General features: G+C 38.0%; 2 protein-coding genes across 2 annotated transcripts; one reads left to right on the plus strand and one right to left on the minus strand.

Annotated features, from left to right (window-relative positions):
* The first annotated feature begins 3,522 nt into the window (after positions 1-3,522).
* Positions 3,523-12,657, plus strand: wdr61 (WD repeat domain 61). The gene is made up of 11 exons (XM_044357753.1): positions 3,523-3,630; positions 4,029-4,084; positions 5,473-5,500; positions 6,130-6,235; positions 7,324-7,496; positions 9,319-9,467; positions 9,717-9,810; positions 10,320-10,413; positions 10,501-10,593; positions 11,550-11,628; positions 12,387-12,657. Exons 2-11 carry the CDS (start codon positions 4,073-4,075, stop codon positions 12,474-12,476), a joined length of 918 nt encoding a protein of 305 aa, XP_044213688.1. The 5' UTR covers positions 3,523-3,630; positions 4,029-4,072; the 3' UTR covers positions 12,477-12,657.
* Positions 12,658-13,229: 572 nt separating this feature from the next.
* Positions 13,230-20,238, minus strand: slc25a44a (solute carrier family 25 member 44a). The gene is made up of 4 exons (XM_044356185.1): positions 19,892-20,238; positions 16,911-17,618; positions 16,544-16,671; positions 13,230-15,238 (listed from the first exon to the last, which is right to left on the minus strand). Exons 2-4 carry the CDS (start codon positions 17,542-17,544, stop codon positions 15,047-15,049), a joined length of 954 nt encoding a protein of 317 aa, XP_044212120.1. The 5' UTR covers positions 17,545-17,618; positions 19,892-20,238; the 3' UTR covers positions 13,230-15,046.
* Positions 20,239-21,796: the final 1,558 nt, after the last annotated feature.

Consider the following 21,796-nt stretch of genomic DNA (forward strand, 5'->3'; position numbering starts at 1 on the left):
AAACAGTCCTGTGCTCCTTTCAGCGTGCTGCAGCCTGATGGCATAACATCAGTCCATTACCCATCATTATTTCCCGGAAAATATAAATGGATCACTTGGCTGAAAACAGCAACATAATGATCGTTGTTGCCTGCAGGACAAATAAACAGAAATGTACAAGTGCCTGGAGAAAAAAGATTATAGTTTCCAGTCGGGGCTGAAAGATCAGATCCAGATTTCAGACGACATATATCCTGCATTTGTAATTTTGAAGCTTGAGGACAACTTGACATTTTCAATGCTCATATAGTTATTTTTGAATATTTGTTTTCATCATGAATACAGTATGAATTGACCGAACATGAATGAATACAATAAGACTACCAAAAGGGCCGATGTAATGGTTCTTTGCAAGAACTTTATGGCATCAAATGGATGGATGAAACAGTCCATTACAAGCTTTGACTCTACCTACAGCTGGTTTGTGTGTTTACAAGTAAAAAGAAGCAGCTCGGAAGGAACAGTTTTGTTATTGAGGCCTTGGAACAATCATCATCATAATCAGTCACAGAGGCACTTTAAATGCTTCATTACAAAGCATGTATGGCATATGCAAGGACCAAATTTCAAAATGTAGATGTAGCTCTTAAAAGATAATTGTTCAAGTGTGTCCTAAAACAATAGTCAGGTGCCCAAATGAACATTGAAATAGTTTTTAGTTGCCATCATCAATCCTTCTGTTCATACTGACCATTAGAAGTTCCTTCATAATGCACTTATAATGTAAGTGATGGGGGACAAAATCCAAAGTCCTCCTTCTGTGCAGATTGTTCAAATTAGATATCTTTGCTTTTGATTCTGTGGTTGCTTGTTTGCTTATTTTTGTGGATCACATGACTTTTGTATTTGCTTATAATGCGTAATGAGGTGAGATTACTACTATAAACCTCTAGGGGTTTTCTAAATCTCACCTGCACAATTTGTTTGGTTTGTTTTTTTCTCTTTTGTTGTTGTGTTTATGCTACTTTGTTTTTATTGTGCAAATAAAAAAATATAAAAAATATCTTTCAACGTTAGTCTTTTTACTGTCAAAGTCCCTCTTTTTGTTATGATCCTTCCACTGCAGCTGAACAGGAAATTATTGTCCGTCGACACACAAAGAAAGAATTATTCTACTAAAAACACTGTAACTGTGGAATATTGATACTTTATCTGACTAAATCAGACAGTTGAAGCCTCATTTTATCTTCAGGTACGTTTTTGCTCATGAGGATTGTGTATTTTGTCCCACATCACTTGCATTGGCAGTACATTTGGTGGAGATCTTTTAACGGTCAATATGAACAGGAGGAATGATTACAGCAAGTAAAACACTTTTTAAATGTTCATTTGGGCATCTGACTGTTGTTTTAAGACAGATTTTAAAAAATGTGAACCAAATCTTTAAAGTTTTCTTGATAATAAATGTAGAAAACAGATTTAAAACCCACAATTATTTTTATTATTCTTACACACATTGTTTTTCAATTACCTCTCATTCTAGATTTTCAAAAGCTCGTTCCTTCAGTTCTTCATTTATATAAATGCAGTAAAATATCTTTGATTGATTGTTAAATAGACATGATGGGTTACTAAAAACCCTAAATATGATACTTTAGTTGAATGTGTTGAATGGTGTCCTGTTGTTATTTTACTGCTACTTTGTACCACTTCAAATAAGAATAAACCTCCAGATGAGAATTTGTGGAGTGAATATCTGCACAAAATATCTGCTCATTATCGGTCTTAAAAATAACCCAATAATTAAATTATCTTTCTCTGTTTCTCCGAGTGCACACACACACACACACACATACACACACACACACACTGCTCTAAATAGGACATCTCTCATCTACCTCACTCAGGTCCCGGGCTGTCAGGAGATTCACACTGATGTCCTTTTCTGGGACACAAGTGCCCTTTTCAACTTTACATTAGGAGTTATTTAAAACTTTCTTTCCTCTTTCTCCTGAAACTTTCTCTTGACAACCGTTTTTGGAGCTTAGATTGGAGCTGCAGCAACTGTCAAAATATTTTTCTGCTTACTCTTCAGACTCAGGTTTGCCTTTTTTTCTTTTGCACCATAGAGGTTTTATGTAAGCCATTATTATGGTAGTCAAGCTTCTGAGCAAAGAGGTTTGCCCGGGTCTAGACCTTTGAATCCACCCACTCCGCCAAATCGACTTGACTGATTCTGAAATGGAGTGAAAGGGGTTGACAGTTCTGTCTGATATCAGGCAACAAAGAAGTCTCATCTGAAGTCAACTGTTGGTCATGTTTGGCCTTCTGGGCACCACAGGTGAGGCTCATGTTGCCTGAAGTGCTGCCAAAATCAATATCTGTGCTATCTCCTCTGTAAGCAAAAGCCTTAGTGTACACACAGTATTTTGATCTGTTTCATTCCTCCTCGCTTTTCAGTTTTGCAGAAAGATTAGTGTTGTGTCTATTATCAGTATACAGTGGGATTAATTTAGGGATTTTGAATGGTGCTATTTTCAAAATGAAGTGATATACAGCAGTGGCTCCCGACCTGTAGGTCACGATCTCTCACACTAAAAATCACAGGGTTAAAATTTAACCAAGTTTGGGTCAATATAGCACCAACACAATATTGGGTTAATGCCAGAAAGCCACTCAAGAGAAGGGGTTGATTTGACCCAGTTTTTGTCTTTTGTTTTTTATTTTACTGTTGTTTTGTACAAAAACCAATACATTTTTGATACAATTTTTAGCGAAAGCTTGATGTGTGTAACACTGGATCAAAATAACAGATTGTAATTTACCGAGTAAAGTTAACGCAGTGATTTTAGTGAGCTTAAATGGTCACAAGATAAAACTGAGGGGTTGTGAGATGATTAATGAGAAAAGAAATTTAAAAATATATATATTTTTCATGCTTCTTCTGACTTTTTTGAATGTTTGCATTTTTTCTTGTGAAATATTATACCTTTTCTGGTTGTTAAAATTTGCTCAAATAAAGTAATAGTTAAGTTAAGAAGAGAGATCCACTCTTTGATGTAACAAACTATAGTCATATGCAACCTGCAGTGAGTAGGAGTCACAAACCAAAACATCTGGAAACTGCCTACAAGCAGTATGTGGCATTGTGTGTTTACTCTTATTAATAGCTACAATTAAATATTTAGATAAATTAAATCATATATGTAACTAAGTGTATAAATGTAATTAAATAAAATATGCTAAATAAAACAAATCAGGATATTGTGATTAATAATTAAGAAATTACTGAATTTATTTATTGATGTATAAGTCTGAATTAAAAATGTTATTGCATTCACAAATATACTATTGATCTCACATTTTTGTTATATTGTTTTATTTGAAACGCATATTAAATAAAACACATTATAAATGTTTTTAATTATGTAAATTTAATTTCATGTATATTTTTCAGCTCTAGCAGTCGCTTTGTAGACGCTTTCTTCTTCTGTTCCGCTGGTGGCGGTAGTGTTCATGTTACTCGCCAACCGAAATGAAACAGACGAAGAAGACGCTAAACGGAAGTTACGTTGAATGTTGTCATGGAGTCTCGCTTGTAAGTCATCGAGCTCCCGAAATTATATTAAACATTTTACAGGAGTTTTAAAGGTACGTGGACGCAGTTTACACTATAGTAGAATAGAAACAGTTATCTTGGTATATAACCTAATAATCTAGTAAATGTTTAAATAGGAAATTGCACTTTGTTGCCAACTGGCCGCTGCTAGTCAGAGCTAGCTGCTGTTAGCCACGGTACTCTAGTAGCTTTTTCAACTGTAACACTGCACAAATTAATGCTAAATTAAAAACTAAATTTTCTGTTAAACTTAAACGTCATTGTCTGGAGCATGTTTGCAGGCTTAAGCTCTTGCCGTATATCTTTGTTGCATTGGTCGCTAAACTAAGTAATGATAGCTAACTGCTGAAATAAATAGTGTGTCATGGTTTCATCATGTGTTGCTGCTGTTTGTTAACGTACCACTAACAAACTGTCACTTTGTTTTCAGGTTGAAGTAAGTTATCTGGCTCTCCAACCACCAGGACCAAAAAAATGAGCACTCAAGTAAGCATCAAATTTAAGCAACCTCATCCTTTCAAGGATTGGTTCGCAATTTCTTAAGTCTGTCTTAAAACAACAGTCAGGTGCTCATATGTATGAACATTGAAAGAGGTTTTCCTCACTGTAATCATTCATCCTGTTCATACTGGCTATTAAAAGATCCCCTTCAAATCTGCTTTTAATGTAAGTGATGGGGGCCAAAATCCACATTGTGTCCACACAGTCATTTTGTGCAAAACTGCATTTAAAAGTTTATCTGAAGCTTATATGAGGCTTCAGCAGTCTGAGTTAGTCATATCAAGTGGATATCTGCCATATTTACAGTCTTTTTAGCATCAAATTCCCTCTTTGTGTTTCCTCAGGCAGTGTTTCCCTGTTGAGCTGCAGTGGAAGTATAGTAACAAAAAGAGGGAGTTTGGCAATAAAAAGACTGTAACGTTGAAAGATATCTGTTTGATTTGACTCATTTGGACGACTGAAGCTTCACATTATTTTATTTATTTATTTATTTATTTAACAGGGACAATGGACAGTCATTGACTGGGCAGGCAAATTACAAAAGAATTATGGTATCAAGTGTTACAACTCATACTGGGGTATAGTAAATAAACAGTACATCATACAAAACTAAAAGCACTATCTATTTAAAACATTGCATCATACAAAAACTAAAATAAAATACTCTCTGGTTAGTATCTATGTGGTTAATGGTCACATGATTGGTTCTGTTTCAGCCATGATTTCAATTGTGATTTGAAACTAGTGAAGTTAGAGCATTGTCATGCTGGGTATCGTGTTCCAAAAATTTGCAGCTCTAATGGAGACACAGTTGTCTCTGGTAGATGCTACTGTTTGAATATCAGATAAACCTTTAAATACACCCACATCAACTATATTGTAAGTACATTATGAAGGAATCTCCTAATGGTCAGTATGATCAGGAGGAATGATTATAGCAAGAAAAACCTATTTCAATGTTCATTTGGGAGCTTGACTGTTGTTTAAAACAGTCTTGAAAAGCTGTGAACCCGTCCTTTAAATACACTCAGCATTTCCTAAATGAAAGAATTTAAAGATTAGTTATTGTTTTATATACATACAAGTGGCCAGCCCACATAGACTTACAAGACACCAAACATAGACAAGAATAAAAGCTGATTTCATTACATTGCAAACAAAGAACTTTGTCTTCTATACCAAGCTCTACAATGTGGTTGTTTTTCCATCAGACAATATTGAATAAATCTTGGTTCGTACCAACCATCAACAGACTGTTGTTCTTTGTACATCAGGAACAGTTTGGGCTGTGCATCATGAATATTACGCTGTAATCTGTTTTGGAAAACAAAAGAAGAATCAAACATAACTGTTAACTTGTGCTTCAATTTCAGTACAGCATTCTTTTCAAGCAAGAACATGGTGAGTAACGTTATGAGCAAAGTCTCACTGTATAACTTTTCAATGTGATAAGTTACCTTTGAGTTTCCCCTGAAAGTCCTGTTATTCAGAGCTCTGCCGCAGCCTTTTCCCTCACATTAAACATGCACCGAGTTTGTTTTTCTCTCTCAGCAGATGACAAAGCAGTAGCCACATAATTAGGAGATTAAAGGATAAGGCTGTCATTATTCTGTGTTTTCCATATTGTCATCAAATCCCACGAAAAGACCAAAATCAACAATGAAGTTATCCTGATCCTGCAAAAGTCTCATATAGTGTATTCAAAATGTGTGTTAATCTGCACTGATGCATTATTTACCTTTTGTTTATGTTTGTTTGGTAAAAACATACTCAGCCGTTCTGACAAATGGGTTTGTGGACTGAGGACCACAGACAGGGTCTGGACGTCTGAAAGAACCAAGAGACACTAAAGCAAAGCAATGTTAGTTTCAGTCTTTATATGAGATTTGCTCATAGTAAGAAAAATATTGAGCAACATTAGCCTGATCCTTTAAATACTCTTCCCATCAGCCCCACTAGTATTTGGGATGTAATACAAGTCATTATCACGCTGTTGTCAGAGGTTTAACCTGCAGTTTGTTTCCTCTCAGCACACGATGATGCTATCTGGACGGCAGCGTGGGGTAAAAGTGAGGCGGACGGGACAGAAACTATCGTCACTGGCTCACTAGATGATATGGTCAAAGTGTGGAAATGGTGAGTTGTTGTTTTTTTTCATGACAATGACACTTTAGACATTTTACTGATAGTTATGTGTCTAGTTGATGTTGTTTTCTTGCCCAATATTGTATTTGTGTGTTTTCTTGTTTTGTAACATTGGATTTAATTAACATCTAGATTTCTTTTCTCTCTGTTTTCATGGACTTAAAACAAATCTTTTAAGATTTGCACAAATACCAAAGAAACAACAGTATGACTGTCAAAACAAAACTGTACCATATTTTCCAAGGTTCAGTTCAAATAGCATTCAGCCCACAGATCATATCAATTTTATGTGCTGTGAAACTTCATATTTCTGATTTGACAAGAGCCAAGCCAGTGTTCATTCCAGGTCAGAAAAGCCCAGTTAACTGAGCGAGACTCTTTTCCATCTTCATTGAACTCATTGAACAAATATGTCTTCTCTCTGAGTTTTAACGATAGAGGGTTATATTTATGACCTCTGCTGCACTCAGACTGTCATAGCACACTTCTGTAGTTTGAGTCCCAGCAGTAGCTGCTCTTTCATGGTGATATGGGAGCGATATCGTCTTGAGATTTGAAGTCCTAAATACACCAATGTGACTTTTAACATTTACCTCTTAAGAGGATCTTTACCAAGGGACCATTAAAGAGATTGGTCTAGACCTGGTCTATGTGAAAAAAGCTCACTGCCATTTCAGGACTTAATTATTGTTAGTGTAAAGAATTATAATCTACAACAGTGATATAATTGGCTGTTACACTTTTTTTGTTTGACTCAGATCCATTTTTACACCAGCAATTTGTGAAAACTACTTACTGTGCACGCAAATGTCACACTACACATATGATTGTTGCTCTCAATTTGCAAATAAATTAGTCCTACAAGACTCTCGCATGTTAATATGCGAGTCACCAGTGTGATGTTTGTTTTTGATTAGTCAAACATTTCAAGATTAGCACGAGAGGAAGTTATCTCATGTTGCAAATTTGGTGAAACGGACCCCAGTTTCTCAGAAGTCTTTGTTTAAATGTGCTGCCTACATAAACTTGATTTGACTTGACGTGACCAAACAAATCCCTGCGCCGCGCTGCACATGCAGGTCAGATGAGAAGCTGGAGCTGCAGTGGACCCTGGAGGGCCACCAGCTGGGTGTGGTGTCAGTGGACATCAGTCACAACGGAGCGATCGCCGCCTCCAGCTCACTCGATGCTCACATCCGCCTCTGGGACCTGGAGTCTGGAAAACAGATCAAGTCCATGGATGCAGGACCAGGTAAGACTCGGAGGATTGTCAGTGTTTATTGATTGATTTATACTAGGTGCTAGAAATCATGCTTCCTGCAGCTCTATATCCAAGAGAGACAAAAATCAAATGAATATTATATTTTCTCTGTGATTATTCTTCTGCTGGCTTTTGATTAAACCTCTGGGACTGAAGACCATGTTCTAGAAAACATTAAATAACTTTAGAACTGTTTATAATATTGACAAGCCTTCTTTTTTTTGTCTGAACTGTGAGACTCAGTTTACCGAGGCGCCTTGACTTGTATCTTTACGACCATCAGGGTCGATTTACGGTGCGTGCAATCACGTGATACAGGAACAGAAGCTTGCTGTCTTACAGGCTTCCCTCGAGTCACCATGTGCACTGAGCAAAAAGTAAACGACTACAGTCTTCCATATATCAACAGATTAGGGTGTTTATTTTCCAATGATATATAACATTTTGATATTTACTCTCAGAGGTGATATTGATCAAAATATAAAGACAGCACCAAAATTTATATGTTGTCACATTGTCCCGGGACACTATGCAAATAAATGGCTGTAACTCACTGAGGAAAAGGTGGATTTGCACCAAACTTCACATGTAGCTCCAAAACACCTAAAATACAACTTTACACACTGAGAAAACATAAATTCCCTGGTTGACTATGGAGTTATTTGACAAAACTCAAGGTTTTTTCACTGGGTGTTTTTCTTTTTTTGTCAAATATTGTATGCTGACACAAAGGTAATGCATGATGGTTTACACTGCAACATAAAGAAAGGGCAGATTCCCCTGAATCATATGATGTATAACACTTGATACTCACTGAAGGAATAAGCTCAGAATCAGCTAAAATATGAAACTATGTCCAGGTGCTTCTTTGTCTATGTAGGTTTTAGAGGGTTAAAGCAGCTCTAGCCGTCTGTGTACTTTGAATTCATTTCAGCTGTTTCTGTCCTTCGACTGTAACCTTTTCACTGTTAATCATTGATTAAATGATGGATCGTTCCCACTTTATAGTCAAAATGTAGTTTTAATGTAAGATATGTCACTTTTGGCTGGATTTTGTCATTACGGATAAGGATATTATTTTAGAGAAGAATTATGGAAGTTTATAAGTATAACTCATTTGTAGTAACTTTGAAAATCATACCTGTGTTGTGTTGAGTAGTTATTTTCAAGTGAACATTGGTTCTTACACTGCAACAGAGTTACTACAAAGGTAATGATCATTCAGTTTAGTATTAAAACAAACCTGGAGGTCTGGTCTGCTGCATACTGTAGCACAACGAACTCATGTTATGTTTTTTTTTTTACACTCACCTTTCAGGAACCCCACACGCAGAAATGTCCGTTTCGTTGTGTATCGTGAACCAAGCTGTACTTCATCTAAATGTCATGTCGACTTGTGTTAGTGACAACCCGTTTCACTCAGCGGTTGGTCTGGGTCACTGGATTAAAGACCTTTTTCCCCTCATTGGACATACTGTATTTTGGTATATTTGGATTCTTCAGAAGTGAGACCTGTTATTGTAAAACCTTCATTTTCTTTTTCTTTTTGTGGATTTCATTATAGTTAACGGAGCATAATTACAGCTTAATTAATAGTATTGGCAAGTGAGCAGAAAGTAGATTAGATGTCTTCAGGGACAGTTTGTGCTGCAGCAGGTATACACATAAATAAAACTAGCTGAGACATTGCATTAATTAAATTGTGTTCATTGTAGCCAGCATTGCTAAAATAAATAATTCCTGGAAAAGAATACACGTGATGAGTTAAATCCTCCTCATCCTCTGTCTTCCCCCTTTCTATTCGTCTCTGTAGTTGATGCATGGACGGTCGCCTTCTCCCCAGACTCCAAATACATCGCTACAGGAAGCCATCTTGGCAAGGTCAACATCTTTGGTGTGGAAAGCGGCAAGAAGGAATATTCTCTGGACACTCGAGGGAAATTCATCCTGAGTATAGCTTACGTAAGGAACCATAAATTGTCATTTTGGTCGGCTGGATGACGGCTTATCAAGCACAGAGTCTCAGAGGCTGAGACCTTCCTGTCTTGACTTTATAATAACTCATCTTGATTAGTGTTTCTCCCCATTCACACCAAGGTTTTCACTAGTTTTAACTCCTGAGCCTTTCTCTGCAGGCGAAAATGTTGTTTTTAAAAGCTTATAATGAATAAGTGAATTGGGTTTTTTTTTTTTGCTTTTTTTGCTCTTCAGAGCCCAGATGGAAAATATTTGGCCAGTGGAGCTATTGATGGAATCATCAATATCTTTGACATCGCAACTGGAAAGCTTCTCCACACACTGGAAGGTAAGTTCAATTATTACTATTTATTAGGGTAATATATTTATTTATTAGGGTCGTTTATTAGGGTATAAAAATGTCTTTACTTTAATCACTTTTTACGGACAGTTACTAAACAGATGGCCATAAGAAATTCCAGATCAGACAAGAAATGAAGGAATGAAATGAACAAAAGCAACATGGATTTGGGGGGAAAAGTTCAAATATACAAGGTCAAACATAAATAAATTAAGAAAATAGACTAAAATATCCAAACCAAATTTTCTTGGACACATTCCGACTGCAAATGAGGATGTTGTAAAATTAATAACCTTTCACTGCTGCAGTCAGAACATATTGAACATGAAGTATAAACTGTTTTCACCTCTCGCTGCTGTTACTGGTTTCATTATTAAGGATGAAAACTAACTTCAAGCTTTTTGAACAAGTATAAAGGTCATTAAGCTGCCAAACCAACAACCTTTTCACTGAGACTTACATCTTCCTGAGTGCCTCTTCTCTCTCTCTCTCTTCAGGTCACGCCATGCCCATCAGATCTCTCACCTTCTCCCCCGACTCCCAGCTCCTGGTCACAGCCTCCGACGACGGCTACATCAAGATATATGATGTGTAGGTTTTTTTTTGTTTTACACTTTTGGTTCTTTAGAAAGTAGCGTTTTGTTTCCTTTATAAACTTTTGCTGATATTATTCTGTAGGCAACACGCCAACCTGGCGGGCACGCTGAGCGGACACGGATCCTGGGTTCTTAATGTCGCCTTCTCCCCAGATGACTCCCACTTTGTCTCGAGGTAAGATTTCACACTGCAGCTTCAAAACAGCTTCGGGAGGTAGAATTTCATGCTGCTCTGCTGATGCGTAGAAACAAATTCAGCTGCATTTCTGCAACATGATTGACAGACTTGAAACAAACTGTGCCACTGTAACTGATTATAATAATCATACCAATAATAAAACCAAGGAAAGAGATCATATATTTCTCCCCTCTTAATGTCTTTACATTAGCTACCAGTTTATTACAGAATCAATTTGAAGATTTTACTTATGACGTTAAGAGCACTTAGCATTTGTCTTAGCTCCAGACTATATTTCTGAATTACTTGCCCGTTACAAACCTGCATGTAGTCTGAGGTGTGAGACTAAAGGGGACGAAGCTTTAGCTGTTAAAACCTCAACTTTGGAGCGACCTGCCTGTCGATTTTGAAAAATCAGTATCTTCTTCTTTTAAATCACTTCTGAAAACACATTTCTTTTCAAAAGGCTTTTGAATAACCTCTTTTAAATATGTAATTTTAAATGTATTGCTTCTGAAAATGTATTTCTACCTTACTGTCTTATTCAATTTGGGTAAATTTGTCTGCATGTGGTTGGTTTTGCTTGTTTTTTTCTGTTGCTTTCTCATTTTGTCCTTATAAAGCACTTTGTAATCTCTGGTTTTGATAAGTGCTACATAAATAAACTAAGTTAATCATTATTATTATTATATAATAGGCAGTAGTTGTGACCATAAAATCTGCTGCTGTCTGTTTGTGTACATTAGAAATGTAGCAGACGTGTTTTCCTCTACTTTCCCAAGCTTTCACTTCCATCGTGCTTTAACATCGTCAGCTGAAGCTGTTTTTCAGGAAAAAAGTTTCCAGTCGACGGTGCCAAGATAAACCGTTCAGACCAGTCAGACGTTACAAAGTTTGACACTAAGATGAACTGTAAAACATGTCAAACGTTGTCTCTCCTCTTCTACCCTCAGCTCGTCTGACAAGAGTGTGAAGGTCTGGGACGCCAGCTCCAGAGCATGTATCAACACTTTCTTCGACCATCAAGACCAGGTGACAAAGAAAATCCTGTGTTTTTTGACCCGAATGTGATATAATCCAAATTCAAAGTGAGAAAATCCATCCGCTTGTAGGTGCTAATGTGTTGGGAAATCAGCACGGCCAATGTCATGCAGCGGCCCCTCACATAACCCTTCTCTGATGTTTAAGCTCCGGCAAAACCAATAATCCCAGCTGTCATTAGATCTCTGGTTGCAGACGCCTGTGGGGTGGTTCATCTGCACTACAAAAAAGCCTCTGATTAAAATAGCACGGCTCCTCGGAGAGGGGATCAGAGGCGTGTTTGTGTCTCCCATATTTCTTTTGTGACTTGCCATGAAATAACAGTAAATCCAGAGAATCTACAGGGACAATTTGCAGCCAATTAACTGTTCAGCAGCTGCTTTGTTCTTCTATTTGGAACATTTTTTTGCTTGGTTCGTAGCTCTTAGGCTCTGCTTAATTTGTTGTTGTAGGTTTTTGCTTCAACTGCCTAAAGTTACAATTATGTTTGTTGCAGATTAGCAGAAAGGAACAAATGCTTTCTATGAACAGCTTCCCCTCCAAAATGCTGTAAATTCATGTGCAATTACTTAAATTATTACCCTTTTTAAATGTAGGGTAATTGCCATGTGGGACATTGTGTCACAGTATCAAGTTTGTGAATACAATAATATAGATACAAGTTTTTCAAAATGTGGATTACTAATATGTGATCAAAGAAGAGCACAGACTAGCTGAACTCAAATCTCATTACTGTCTGTGGTCCTCAGGTGTGGAGCGTAAAGTACAACAGCACCGGCTCAAAGATCATCTCAGCTGGAGACGACCGCGCCATACACATCTACGACTGTCCCATGTGAGCAAAGACGTCCGATACAGAAAACAAGACGAGAAGATCTTCAGAGCTGTTTACAATAATCATGGAGTTGAAGTTGGTTATTGAGGCAGGGAGGGAGGGAGGGAGGGAGGGAGGGGGGTGTAAATGTTATGGATTATTTTGCACTTGATCAAAACGGTCAAATAAAAGGGGTTTTTTTTGTATTTCTGTCTCTGTGTCTTTTTTTGTGGGCTGAAATCTTAACTAGTACCTCAGTTAGTGATCTACTTTTGTATCGTCAATTTAAAAGCTTTTGGTTTTTGACATTTTATAGAAATGTTCAAAAACTTAAACTGGTTGGAATAATTTCTGTTTCAGCCCCAAGCATCGTATGTAGTGTCAATTAGTGGTCTGAGACTGTTGAAAACTGACTAATTTGTCAGATTTCAGACTCCATTGTGATGTTGGATGTTCAGACTCAGAATTTAATCTGTATTCCTGTTTACAATCATAACTCTGTTACATCTGTATCATCCTGTAATGTGTGAGAACTTTAAAACATCCTCCTGCAGTCAGTTGGAGATGAAGCATGATCTCATGCTCCCTCCAGTGGTCAGCAGCTGTACTGCAGCTTTATGATCTACTGATGCTGCAAGAGCTGTCTAGGAAACATCTAAAGCTACGATTTTTACTATCAAGGTCCAACAACCAGTCACATCTAGGGCTGAAATACACATTTTAAGAAAAAAAAAAAAGAAAAACATTTTAAAAATGTATCATTGTAGTGATCAACCTCTGCAGTGATTCACAAATCTTTATTTCTTTTCACAGGTCCACAGGTTCTCAATGTTTAAAACACATCAAACTGTACTTTTGACAATTCTTTATTACAAACACAGCAGGCAGTTGATAATTTTAGGTGTCGCCTAACGCACAACTTCCTCCATACAGGCAAAGTTCCATTTATTTTCCAGAAATCATGTAGGAATTGTTGAGTCCATTATTCTCATTCACTTGAATATTGTGTTGTACAAACTGAAAAGTGCCGTTTGCAAACACAAACACAACAAAGACAGTTTATTAAAAAAGAAAAAAAAAAAAGGCACAGAAAGTCAAACCTCTGAGATGTTTTCTGGCAGTAGTCACTGTTGCGTTTACAGTACATGCCTCTCCGACTGCATTAAGAGTCTTTTCTAACATGACAGTAGCCTTGTTGATACACCTCACACTAAACAGGTGACTGAAGGCAACTTCGGAGTTTTGTTTTTCCATGCTGGTTTGTTGCTGCTGCCTTTACTCGACCTCTGTCTTTGCGTTAGCTTTAACCAAACAGCGAAATGGCTCAGCGGTTAAGGTTTCTGCGCTGTAACGAAATGGTTGTAGATATGATCCAAAAAAGTATAAATAATGTACAGAACAGAAGAGAAAGAACGCACACCCTGAAATACATCAAGATGATTGTGTGAAGGCCTGTAACACTCTCCTACAGCGTCACCCCTTTTCTTCTTTTGTCAAGATCCACTTTGTTTTGTACAGTCACATCTAAAGATATATAAAAAAAAGCAGAAACAACTGCCAGATTGGCCCAGTTAACTCACCCATACTGTACATAGAGTTCATCATATACCTGCACACTGCTGCACAGACGACAGCTACGTAACGGTCAAACTAAACCAACCTGGGCCTGGTTTCACAAACACCTCTAGAGATACATTTATTATGTCCTGAAACAGTCCATCAGTTCAAGGATATTTGAGAAAATTCAGCTTTTAACTTTAGAGTTTTCTGTTTTTTTTCTGCGCCAGTGATCAGCCAATACTATAATTAAATACAATAAAGTACAAAACATAATCTCTCTTCTGGCGGGCCTTCACAAAGGTGAGATTCTTTGCAGATGTTGCAGACGTCCATACGTATAAATTTAATTTCACTGGAATGCACTCAGATATCGAGCTCTTCTGCTCTTTTATGTGCTCAATAAAGCAGAAACAAGGCAGTTGTGTCTCCAGATTTTGGCAAACGGGAAGAAAATTGTCACAAATTATCTTAAAGTACATATTACAATTTACTGCTGAGTACCGGTAGCTCTATTTTAAAAACCGTACCAGCTGGGAACATAAGCTCAGGACGTGCATCACGTGTCCAAAAGCTTAGGTCAGGTTACATTATGACACTGTAAAAGATATATCATTGTCCTACTACACTGGATACACTAATCAACTATCTACTATCCTTTAAGATGCAACTTTATTTAATTAATCAATCAAATTTAAGGAATAGGGGTCATTCTTTTAAATCAATTTGGGCAAAACGCAGTATTTCGTTTTCACTTACATTTCCAGCTTTCACAGTAACCATTTAGACAAATAAAGGCCAGTAGAAACAAGTTTGACAAACAGAAAAATGCAAGGTTGTATCACCTGTAACTCTCAAGTGAACCTAAAGACAAACATCACCTCCTGCACTCTGCTGCATCATCATACCTGCATTAAAACAACAGTTCTAAAAAGGCATGTTGGAGCAGCTGCACAGAGAGCCGAGAAACACGTCAGGGTCTTTATCTCCGGCCCGGCTGTGACGAGGTAAAGCCCGGCTTGAGGTTCCTCTGGCTTTTCACCAGTGTCTGGACTCTACCAGCTCGGCTCGCAGGCTCAGTCTCTTCAGAGTCTCGTATCCCACCACGATGAGCACCGATGTGGGCGTGGAAGAAATGATGCGGGCCGACAGCCCCTTGGTCATCCCCCAGACACCCTCCTCTGCCAGCAGCTGCTTGAACGTCTCGATGACAGATGATCGTCCCTCCACCTTCAATGGACAGGAAAGTGGTTTTTGAAAAATTATATTACATAGTTGTTTTTAGGGCTTAGAGGCAACATCCAATTCATTACAGGCAGGTCTGTGCTTCAGTCTCAAATGGTATTAAGCGAACAATGACCGCTGCAGGAACAGCAGACTTTGTGAAAACATCTGCTGAACTTGTGTCCTCAGACACAAACACCTCTAAGCCTGCCTGCCAGCTATCCCATTAGCGAGTTAAGAAACTACTGAGTAATGTTAGAAACTAGAGGGAGTGTAGCTTACAGAGAAAAGGCAGCTGTATTTGATGTTGAGAATATCAATACACTGATTCTGATACAAAGTGTGGTTTCAATAGTTTAATTAGAGAGAAAGGTTTAAGATGATTACTCAAAGGTTCTGTAGATTTATGACAAAATTTTGATGTTCTCTACACCCTCCAGTTATGAGCTAGCATATAAATTTTGAGCCTGAATGCTGAACATATGACTCATAATCCACTCACTGTGGATTATGACAAACTTGTGTTAGTTAATACTCCCTCGTTTCTTCATATGAAGCCTCGCAGTGTGATCTACTGTAGTGCGCATACGACAGGGAACCCAAAATTTCCTGGAATTGTTTAAAAACTCCTCAAATCTTTCAGGAGTACTTTTCTAATCCCCTTCAAAAGGACTCTCCTCTAGATGTGATACACTTGTCCTTCTTCCATGGAGGTGAATCTTCTCCCTTTAGGTCCTAATTTTACTTTCACTAAGCTGTAGGCATACAGTGCACTACCTAGCAGCAAATCCAATAATTACAACCTACTCCTGCGCTATTAAGGGCTTCTGGGAATTTTCGGGTACCCCCTCATATAATATGGGTCTGACTGTGCCATCTCGGTGATAAATTTGTGTTGGCAAGGTAACTCTCCCTTTTACTACACGGTTTAGTCACGTTTCATTAACGCAACCTTGAGCAACACATTAAACGTCCACCTTATCAGATATTAGCCTTTATATGACATTTTGAGCAAGGTCAAGCTAGGGCTGTGCAATATCAAAATGTGCTATATCGTTATAGGTATTGTTATTGGGATATAAAATAACCTATATCAGGATATGAGATTTTGGTCATATCCCAGAGCCCTAAGTCAAGCTGTATTGTCCAATGATGTAACCCTGATCATAGTGACATCATAGTATCTTCAATGAAATTTTAGCCCCTTTACAACTATTATTCATTCAATTGTTAAAGAAGTATTTTTTCTGTATATAATGGCTGTCATGTATGGCTGTGATGTACTGCACAATGGTGGCCTTCAGCGTTTACCTGTACTCTTGCTCGAACAACATCCATGGGGTTGGTGATGGTGGAGGCGGTTGCTGCTGCCATTGGTCCTGCAAAAGCCTGCAGAATCAGGTGAGGGCACTCAGTGGGCGCCATCAAGGACAGCTGCTCTGGGAACGTAAAAGATATGAAAACAGTGTCAGACAAAGCAGTAGTCTTACAGATTTGGTTGAAGTTGTAATTTAGCTGTAACTAGTCTGATGAAAATGAGTATTTAACATCATGCTACGTGTGGTACTAAGAAACAGTTTCATATTAGATAAAATTATGAGCTGTGATAGATTTCAGTCCACACACTTACACACATGTAGCAGCTAAGAACATCTATTATAAACCACAGCTGATTTACCTGCATAAAAATGATAAAAAGGCCACCAGAGTGCACTGTTTGGGATGTACGTGAGTAGCGAAGCCACGTAGCCCCTGTAAAATCCCCTGAAACCGTCGGCTGCAAATATCTGCACCGTAATATCACGGGTTTGCCCGAAAGTCAGTCTGCGTTTAGTCGCTGCGAGCATCATTTTGGGTTTGGCCTTGAAGCGAGTCAGGTGTTCCCCCTGTCCTTGCATCATCAGGTGTTGGGACACCACGTCAATGGGAACAGTGATGGTCTGGGCCACCAGGGACGCCGCCCCTCCTGCCACCACCGACTTCACCGTGTTACTGGGCGAGTACTGGGACACATATTTGCGCACCAGTTCATAGGTGGTGATGTAAGCCTGTCCTGAGATCAGTGTGAACGTATTGACCATAAAGCCGCGGTAGAGTCCTTGCACGCCCTCTGCTCGCAGGATCTTACAGAAAGCATCAAAGGTGCCGGAGTAGAGGGCTTTCCCCTTCTGCACCTGGAGACGAGTACGGATGAGGCTGGCCGGGTACACGGTGGCCCTGGTGGTCAAGGTCATGAACACACCCAGGGAGTAGAACTTCCTCTTGTCCAGGTCCTCCCATTCGATAATTTGGATGGCGCCTTTTTGCTGCATGGTGCCGGCCCGGGCAGCGCTGCACCCCTAAAGCCACGTGTCTGCGGTCGTCAACCCTCCGACTGCCATCACACCTGCAAGAACCAACAACATTCAGCATTAAAGCTCTGTGATCAGTAGGGATGGGTATCAAGAACCAGTACTAAATTGGTACTGGTTCCTGACTGGTCAATACTGAAATATTGATAAGCTCCTGGACAAACTGCTGCCATCAGTATTTATGTAGCGTCAATTCATTCTAACATAGGTGGCATAGGTGGCCGTAATTCACATTAACGCTAGTTGCCACCCGCCATCGGCACCATGTTTCCCCATCGATCAATCCAATGGTTGAAGCGTAGGTAGAATTTCAGTCGACGAAGATTTTCTTTGGTTGACTAACTGACTTCCCTAATCATTGTAAAACTAAGTGTAGTTATGAACTCAGGACACAGCAGTGGTTTTAAGCACTTCTTATTTAACTGTTCTGTTGATAAATATATAACTGTTGAATCTTTTCATTTTTTCCATGTCATGTCTTTATTTTTTGCACCAAATTACAGAGAGTTGTATCAATAAGAGTATCGATAAGGTATCAATATCAGTAAAATCCTAACAATACCCATCCTTTCTGACCAGCTGCAAAGAATCTGAAGGGTTCACCCCCTATATTCATTCATTCATTCATTTCAGGATTGTCTGATCCCAAATGACTCTCATGAGGCGTTACAATACCAGATGAGACGCTAAACCACAATACTTAGGCCCAATCATAATTTATCAATAAAAGGTTCTCCTATGATACACATGGTAAATTAGAGCTGCAACTGATGATTGTTTCCATTATTGGTTAATCTGCCAATTATCATCTCAGTTAATTTAATTCTTTGGTCTATAAAATGAAATACTGAAAAGTTATGGTTGACATTTTTAAATAGTTTTTGTCCAACCAACAGCACAAAACCCAAAGATAATACAGTCATTGTGGGAAAATGACTCCTCAGTTATAAAAAGTGTTGACTAATGCCATCTAATCAATCAATCAACCAATTGTTTCAACTCTAATGTCAATCAAAAAACTGCGCTGGCAATAAGTGAGATTAGGACTAAAAATTACTTTCAATAACGATTATTCTGAAAATTATTTTCTTGATTAATCATTTTATCTATAAAAAGACACGTCTGAACATAAAATTAGTGGAAACTGTCTGTGATAATTTCCCACAACTCACAGTGATGTCCTCAAATGTCTTGTTCTGTCTGACCAACAGTCCAAAAAGCCAAAGATATTCAGTTTACTATCATGTATGACAAAAAAAGACAAACATTTGAGAAGCTGACCTCAGCAAATACCATTTTTACAATAAAAAATGATTAATGATTATTTGATTATCTTAATAGTTGCAGATTAATTTTCTGTTGATCGACTAATCATTGCAGCACCAAGGGAGATGACCTCTTGTTACACGGTTAGTGTTATTTATAGAATTGTAACATGACCTTAGTAAGTCACAACACTTCCAACACATTTTATTTGATTTTGGCGATTTGTTACACTTAAACCTGGCAATTTCACTCACCTCCTCCCTGCAATCCTGCATAACCAGGCAGGCTGATTTACCACTAGAACAGTATGTCCTTGCAGTGAATATGTTATGCAATTATTTTGCATTATGCAAATATATAAAAGAGAGTGTTGCAAACCCATTTCCTCATCTGAATGTCTGGTTTGTCTGAATATAATTGTTTCTGCAATTACTGCTGCATTATAAATTAGGAAATTCCTCAATTCCTGTCTTCTTCCTGTTGCATTTAAGGTACAAGTCACAGCCTGATAGACCTGATAGACCTGGTTTCATGTGTTATCAGCAAAACATATCAGACTTCCAGGCAGAAGTGTGTAAAAGAGGCTGTACAACACGGAACAGTAGATATACGGTTGGTAGGTATACAGTAGGTATATCTACTAGCTACGTTCATACTATACGAGAAGATAAGACAAAGTGTACAAACGGGAAGTTTAACTACACAGAAAAGCTTGCCAATGAAATACTGGCACGATAACTTATGAACAGCTGTTATTTTAAGCAGTAAAAACACATTATGATCGTTATTAATACCAGATGTGTCCTTGTAAATTACACATTAGTAATCAAACACCAGCTCAACAGCATTGCCATGTGGAAGTCTAATCCGGCCAATCTTACAGTTTCATTGTTGTCAAGCAGTCTTTGCAGAAGGAACAGGGAAGCACGTGCAATGTCACAGCTTGTTCTCGCGCTGACTATTAGCTAGCTAACAACATGAGTTAGCTTGTCAAAGATAATACAGACCCGTGATTTAACGCGAACACGCAGATTAATCTTACCTGTTAGGAGGTTTTGTAGCTCGGGTTCACCTTCCGCCTCCGACACGGCCACTCTTGTTGCGAAACTGAGCTGCTTTGTGAAACTCATACGGCCTGTTCTGCTACAAGGAGGGTCATGTCTTCCGTCCATTACTGCTGAGAACAAACACTGTGAAAGGTTAAAGGTCATGAGCTGTATTTAACTACAGCGCATTGTTTTTTATTCATTACAAACAGTTTCTAGGAAAAACAAACACATCGTGGCTCGATAATTATTATATCTACTGGGCAACTCCTGTAACTGTGATGTTTAATGTTTACTTAGCTGGTGGTGTGTTTGTCGATCATGATGCGTTCACTGTCCGGTGAAAATGTAGGAATTGAAAAAAAAAGACACCATCGAAAAAACAAGTTGTATGATACCTGAAACGTAAAAATAGGCCGTTTGAGCGGTAGGAAAGCTTTTAAAACAACTTGTGGTAATAAAAGGTGCGTTATTGTACAGGTATTCAAATTTCTAAACATTTTTAACATATTTTCTCCAAGAACAACATGACTGGGAATCAATTATAGGTCAAACAGACAGAGTGAAAATGAAATATATAGTAGTTACCTGGATGTAACTCCAGTTCTATGAGTACAGCGCAGGGCAATGAAATGCAATGGGTGAGTTGCCCATTATAGTTGCCTATTTTTGATTAATAAAAAAAAATTAATGAAATAATAATGAAAAAACAATAATCTGAGTAGTGAGATTATGTTTTGAGACCAGCAGATCAACCAACAATTAATTCATTTTTGCCTTGTAGATACAGGAACAAGTGAAATAGTAATAGTTAAAACTACAGTGAAAAGCAAGCAACAAACTAGTAAATAACGTCTGTAGTTGTGCCAACATTGTATTGAAGTACAAAAAAGCTTTTTCTCTGGTAGTAAAAAAAAGTGTTTTTTCAGGGGTGGCGACACTGGAAATAGGACAGTGCATAGAAAATCAAAGGGGCGGCTGTTTTGATGTGTGCCATTTGGCAGGGATGTGTTTTGGCCTTGATAGTTGGTACAATTCCAATTAATTAAATCCAATCAAAAGTTTTGTATCCTGGTTAGAGCTCATTAGGCCAATTCAGCAATCCAAAGACAAACATACTGTAGTTTCCTTTAACAGAGCAGTGATGAATTAATATTTACTTTTTTTTTTTACTTTGGTTTTGTTTAAATGGAGCAGCTCTTTCAGCAAAACTCCTGGATACCATAAACTTCTTTTAAAGATGATAACAGTCTCTATTGATCATTTTCCCTATAATTACTACTAAATAAAATCTTTATTTCAAGAGGAAAACTAAGAAATGATCAGGAGTTTATTAAGAAATGATGGACTTGAAAAATAAAAGCCCACATAAAAAGCCAACATCACCGTCAGAATACCAAATATCTTGAGATATGAATTACAGTCCTCATAATCCTGATTTTTCTCCTCTTTATTCTGGTGTTACAGCAAATTGTAACTTTGGTTGCTTTAGGAGAAAGAAGAACAACCAAAACAACCAAGGACACTGAATGCGGCACAAATCGTTAACGACGAAACATGGAAGTCGGAGGTGCCCTGAAGGCAACGCGACTACATAGTAGAGTCGCATCCGTACTGTCACATGGGACCTTCACAGCAGCACTTTTAAAGTCACAGCCAAAATCACCTTTATAAGGTAATGATAGTCGTAAGAAGGTAATGTTCACCAATGATCAATCCATGCATTCCTATAGGCAATTTACAATGTGGCTTGTCTTGTTGAGGCACTGACTCATTATTTTTTATTTCATTTATTTCTTTATTGTTAATCTTATTTCTTATTTCTCATAACTCCAAATACCTATTTTTTAAGTGTGGATAACAAGATGATGCTTTCAGACAGGTATCAATAGGCTATAACT

Source organism: Thunnus albacares, chromosome 7, assembly GCF_914725855.1.
Source record: "Thunnus albacares chromosome 7, fThuAlb1.1, whole genome shotgun sequence".
Lineage (NCBI taxonomy): Eukaryota > Metazoa > Chordata > Actinopteri > Scombriformes > Scombridae > Thunnus > Thunnus albacares.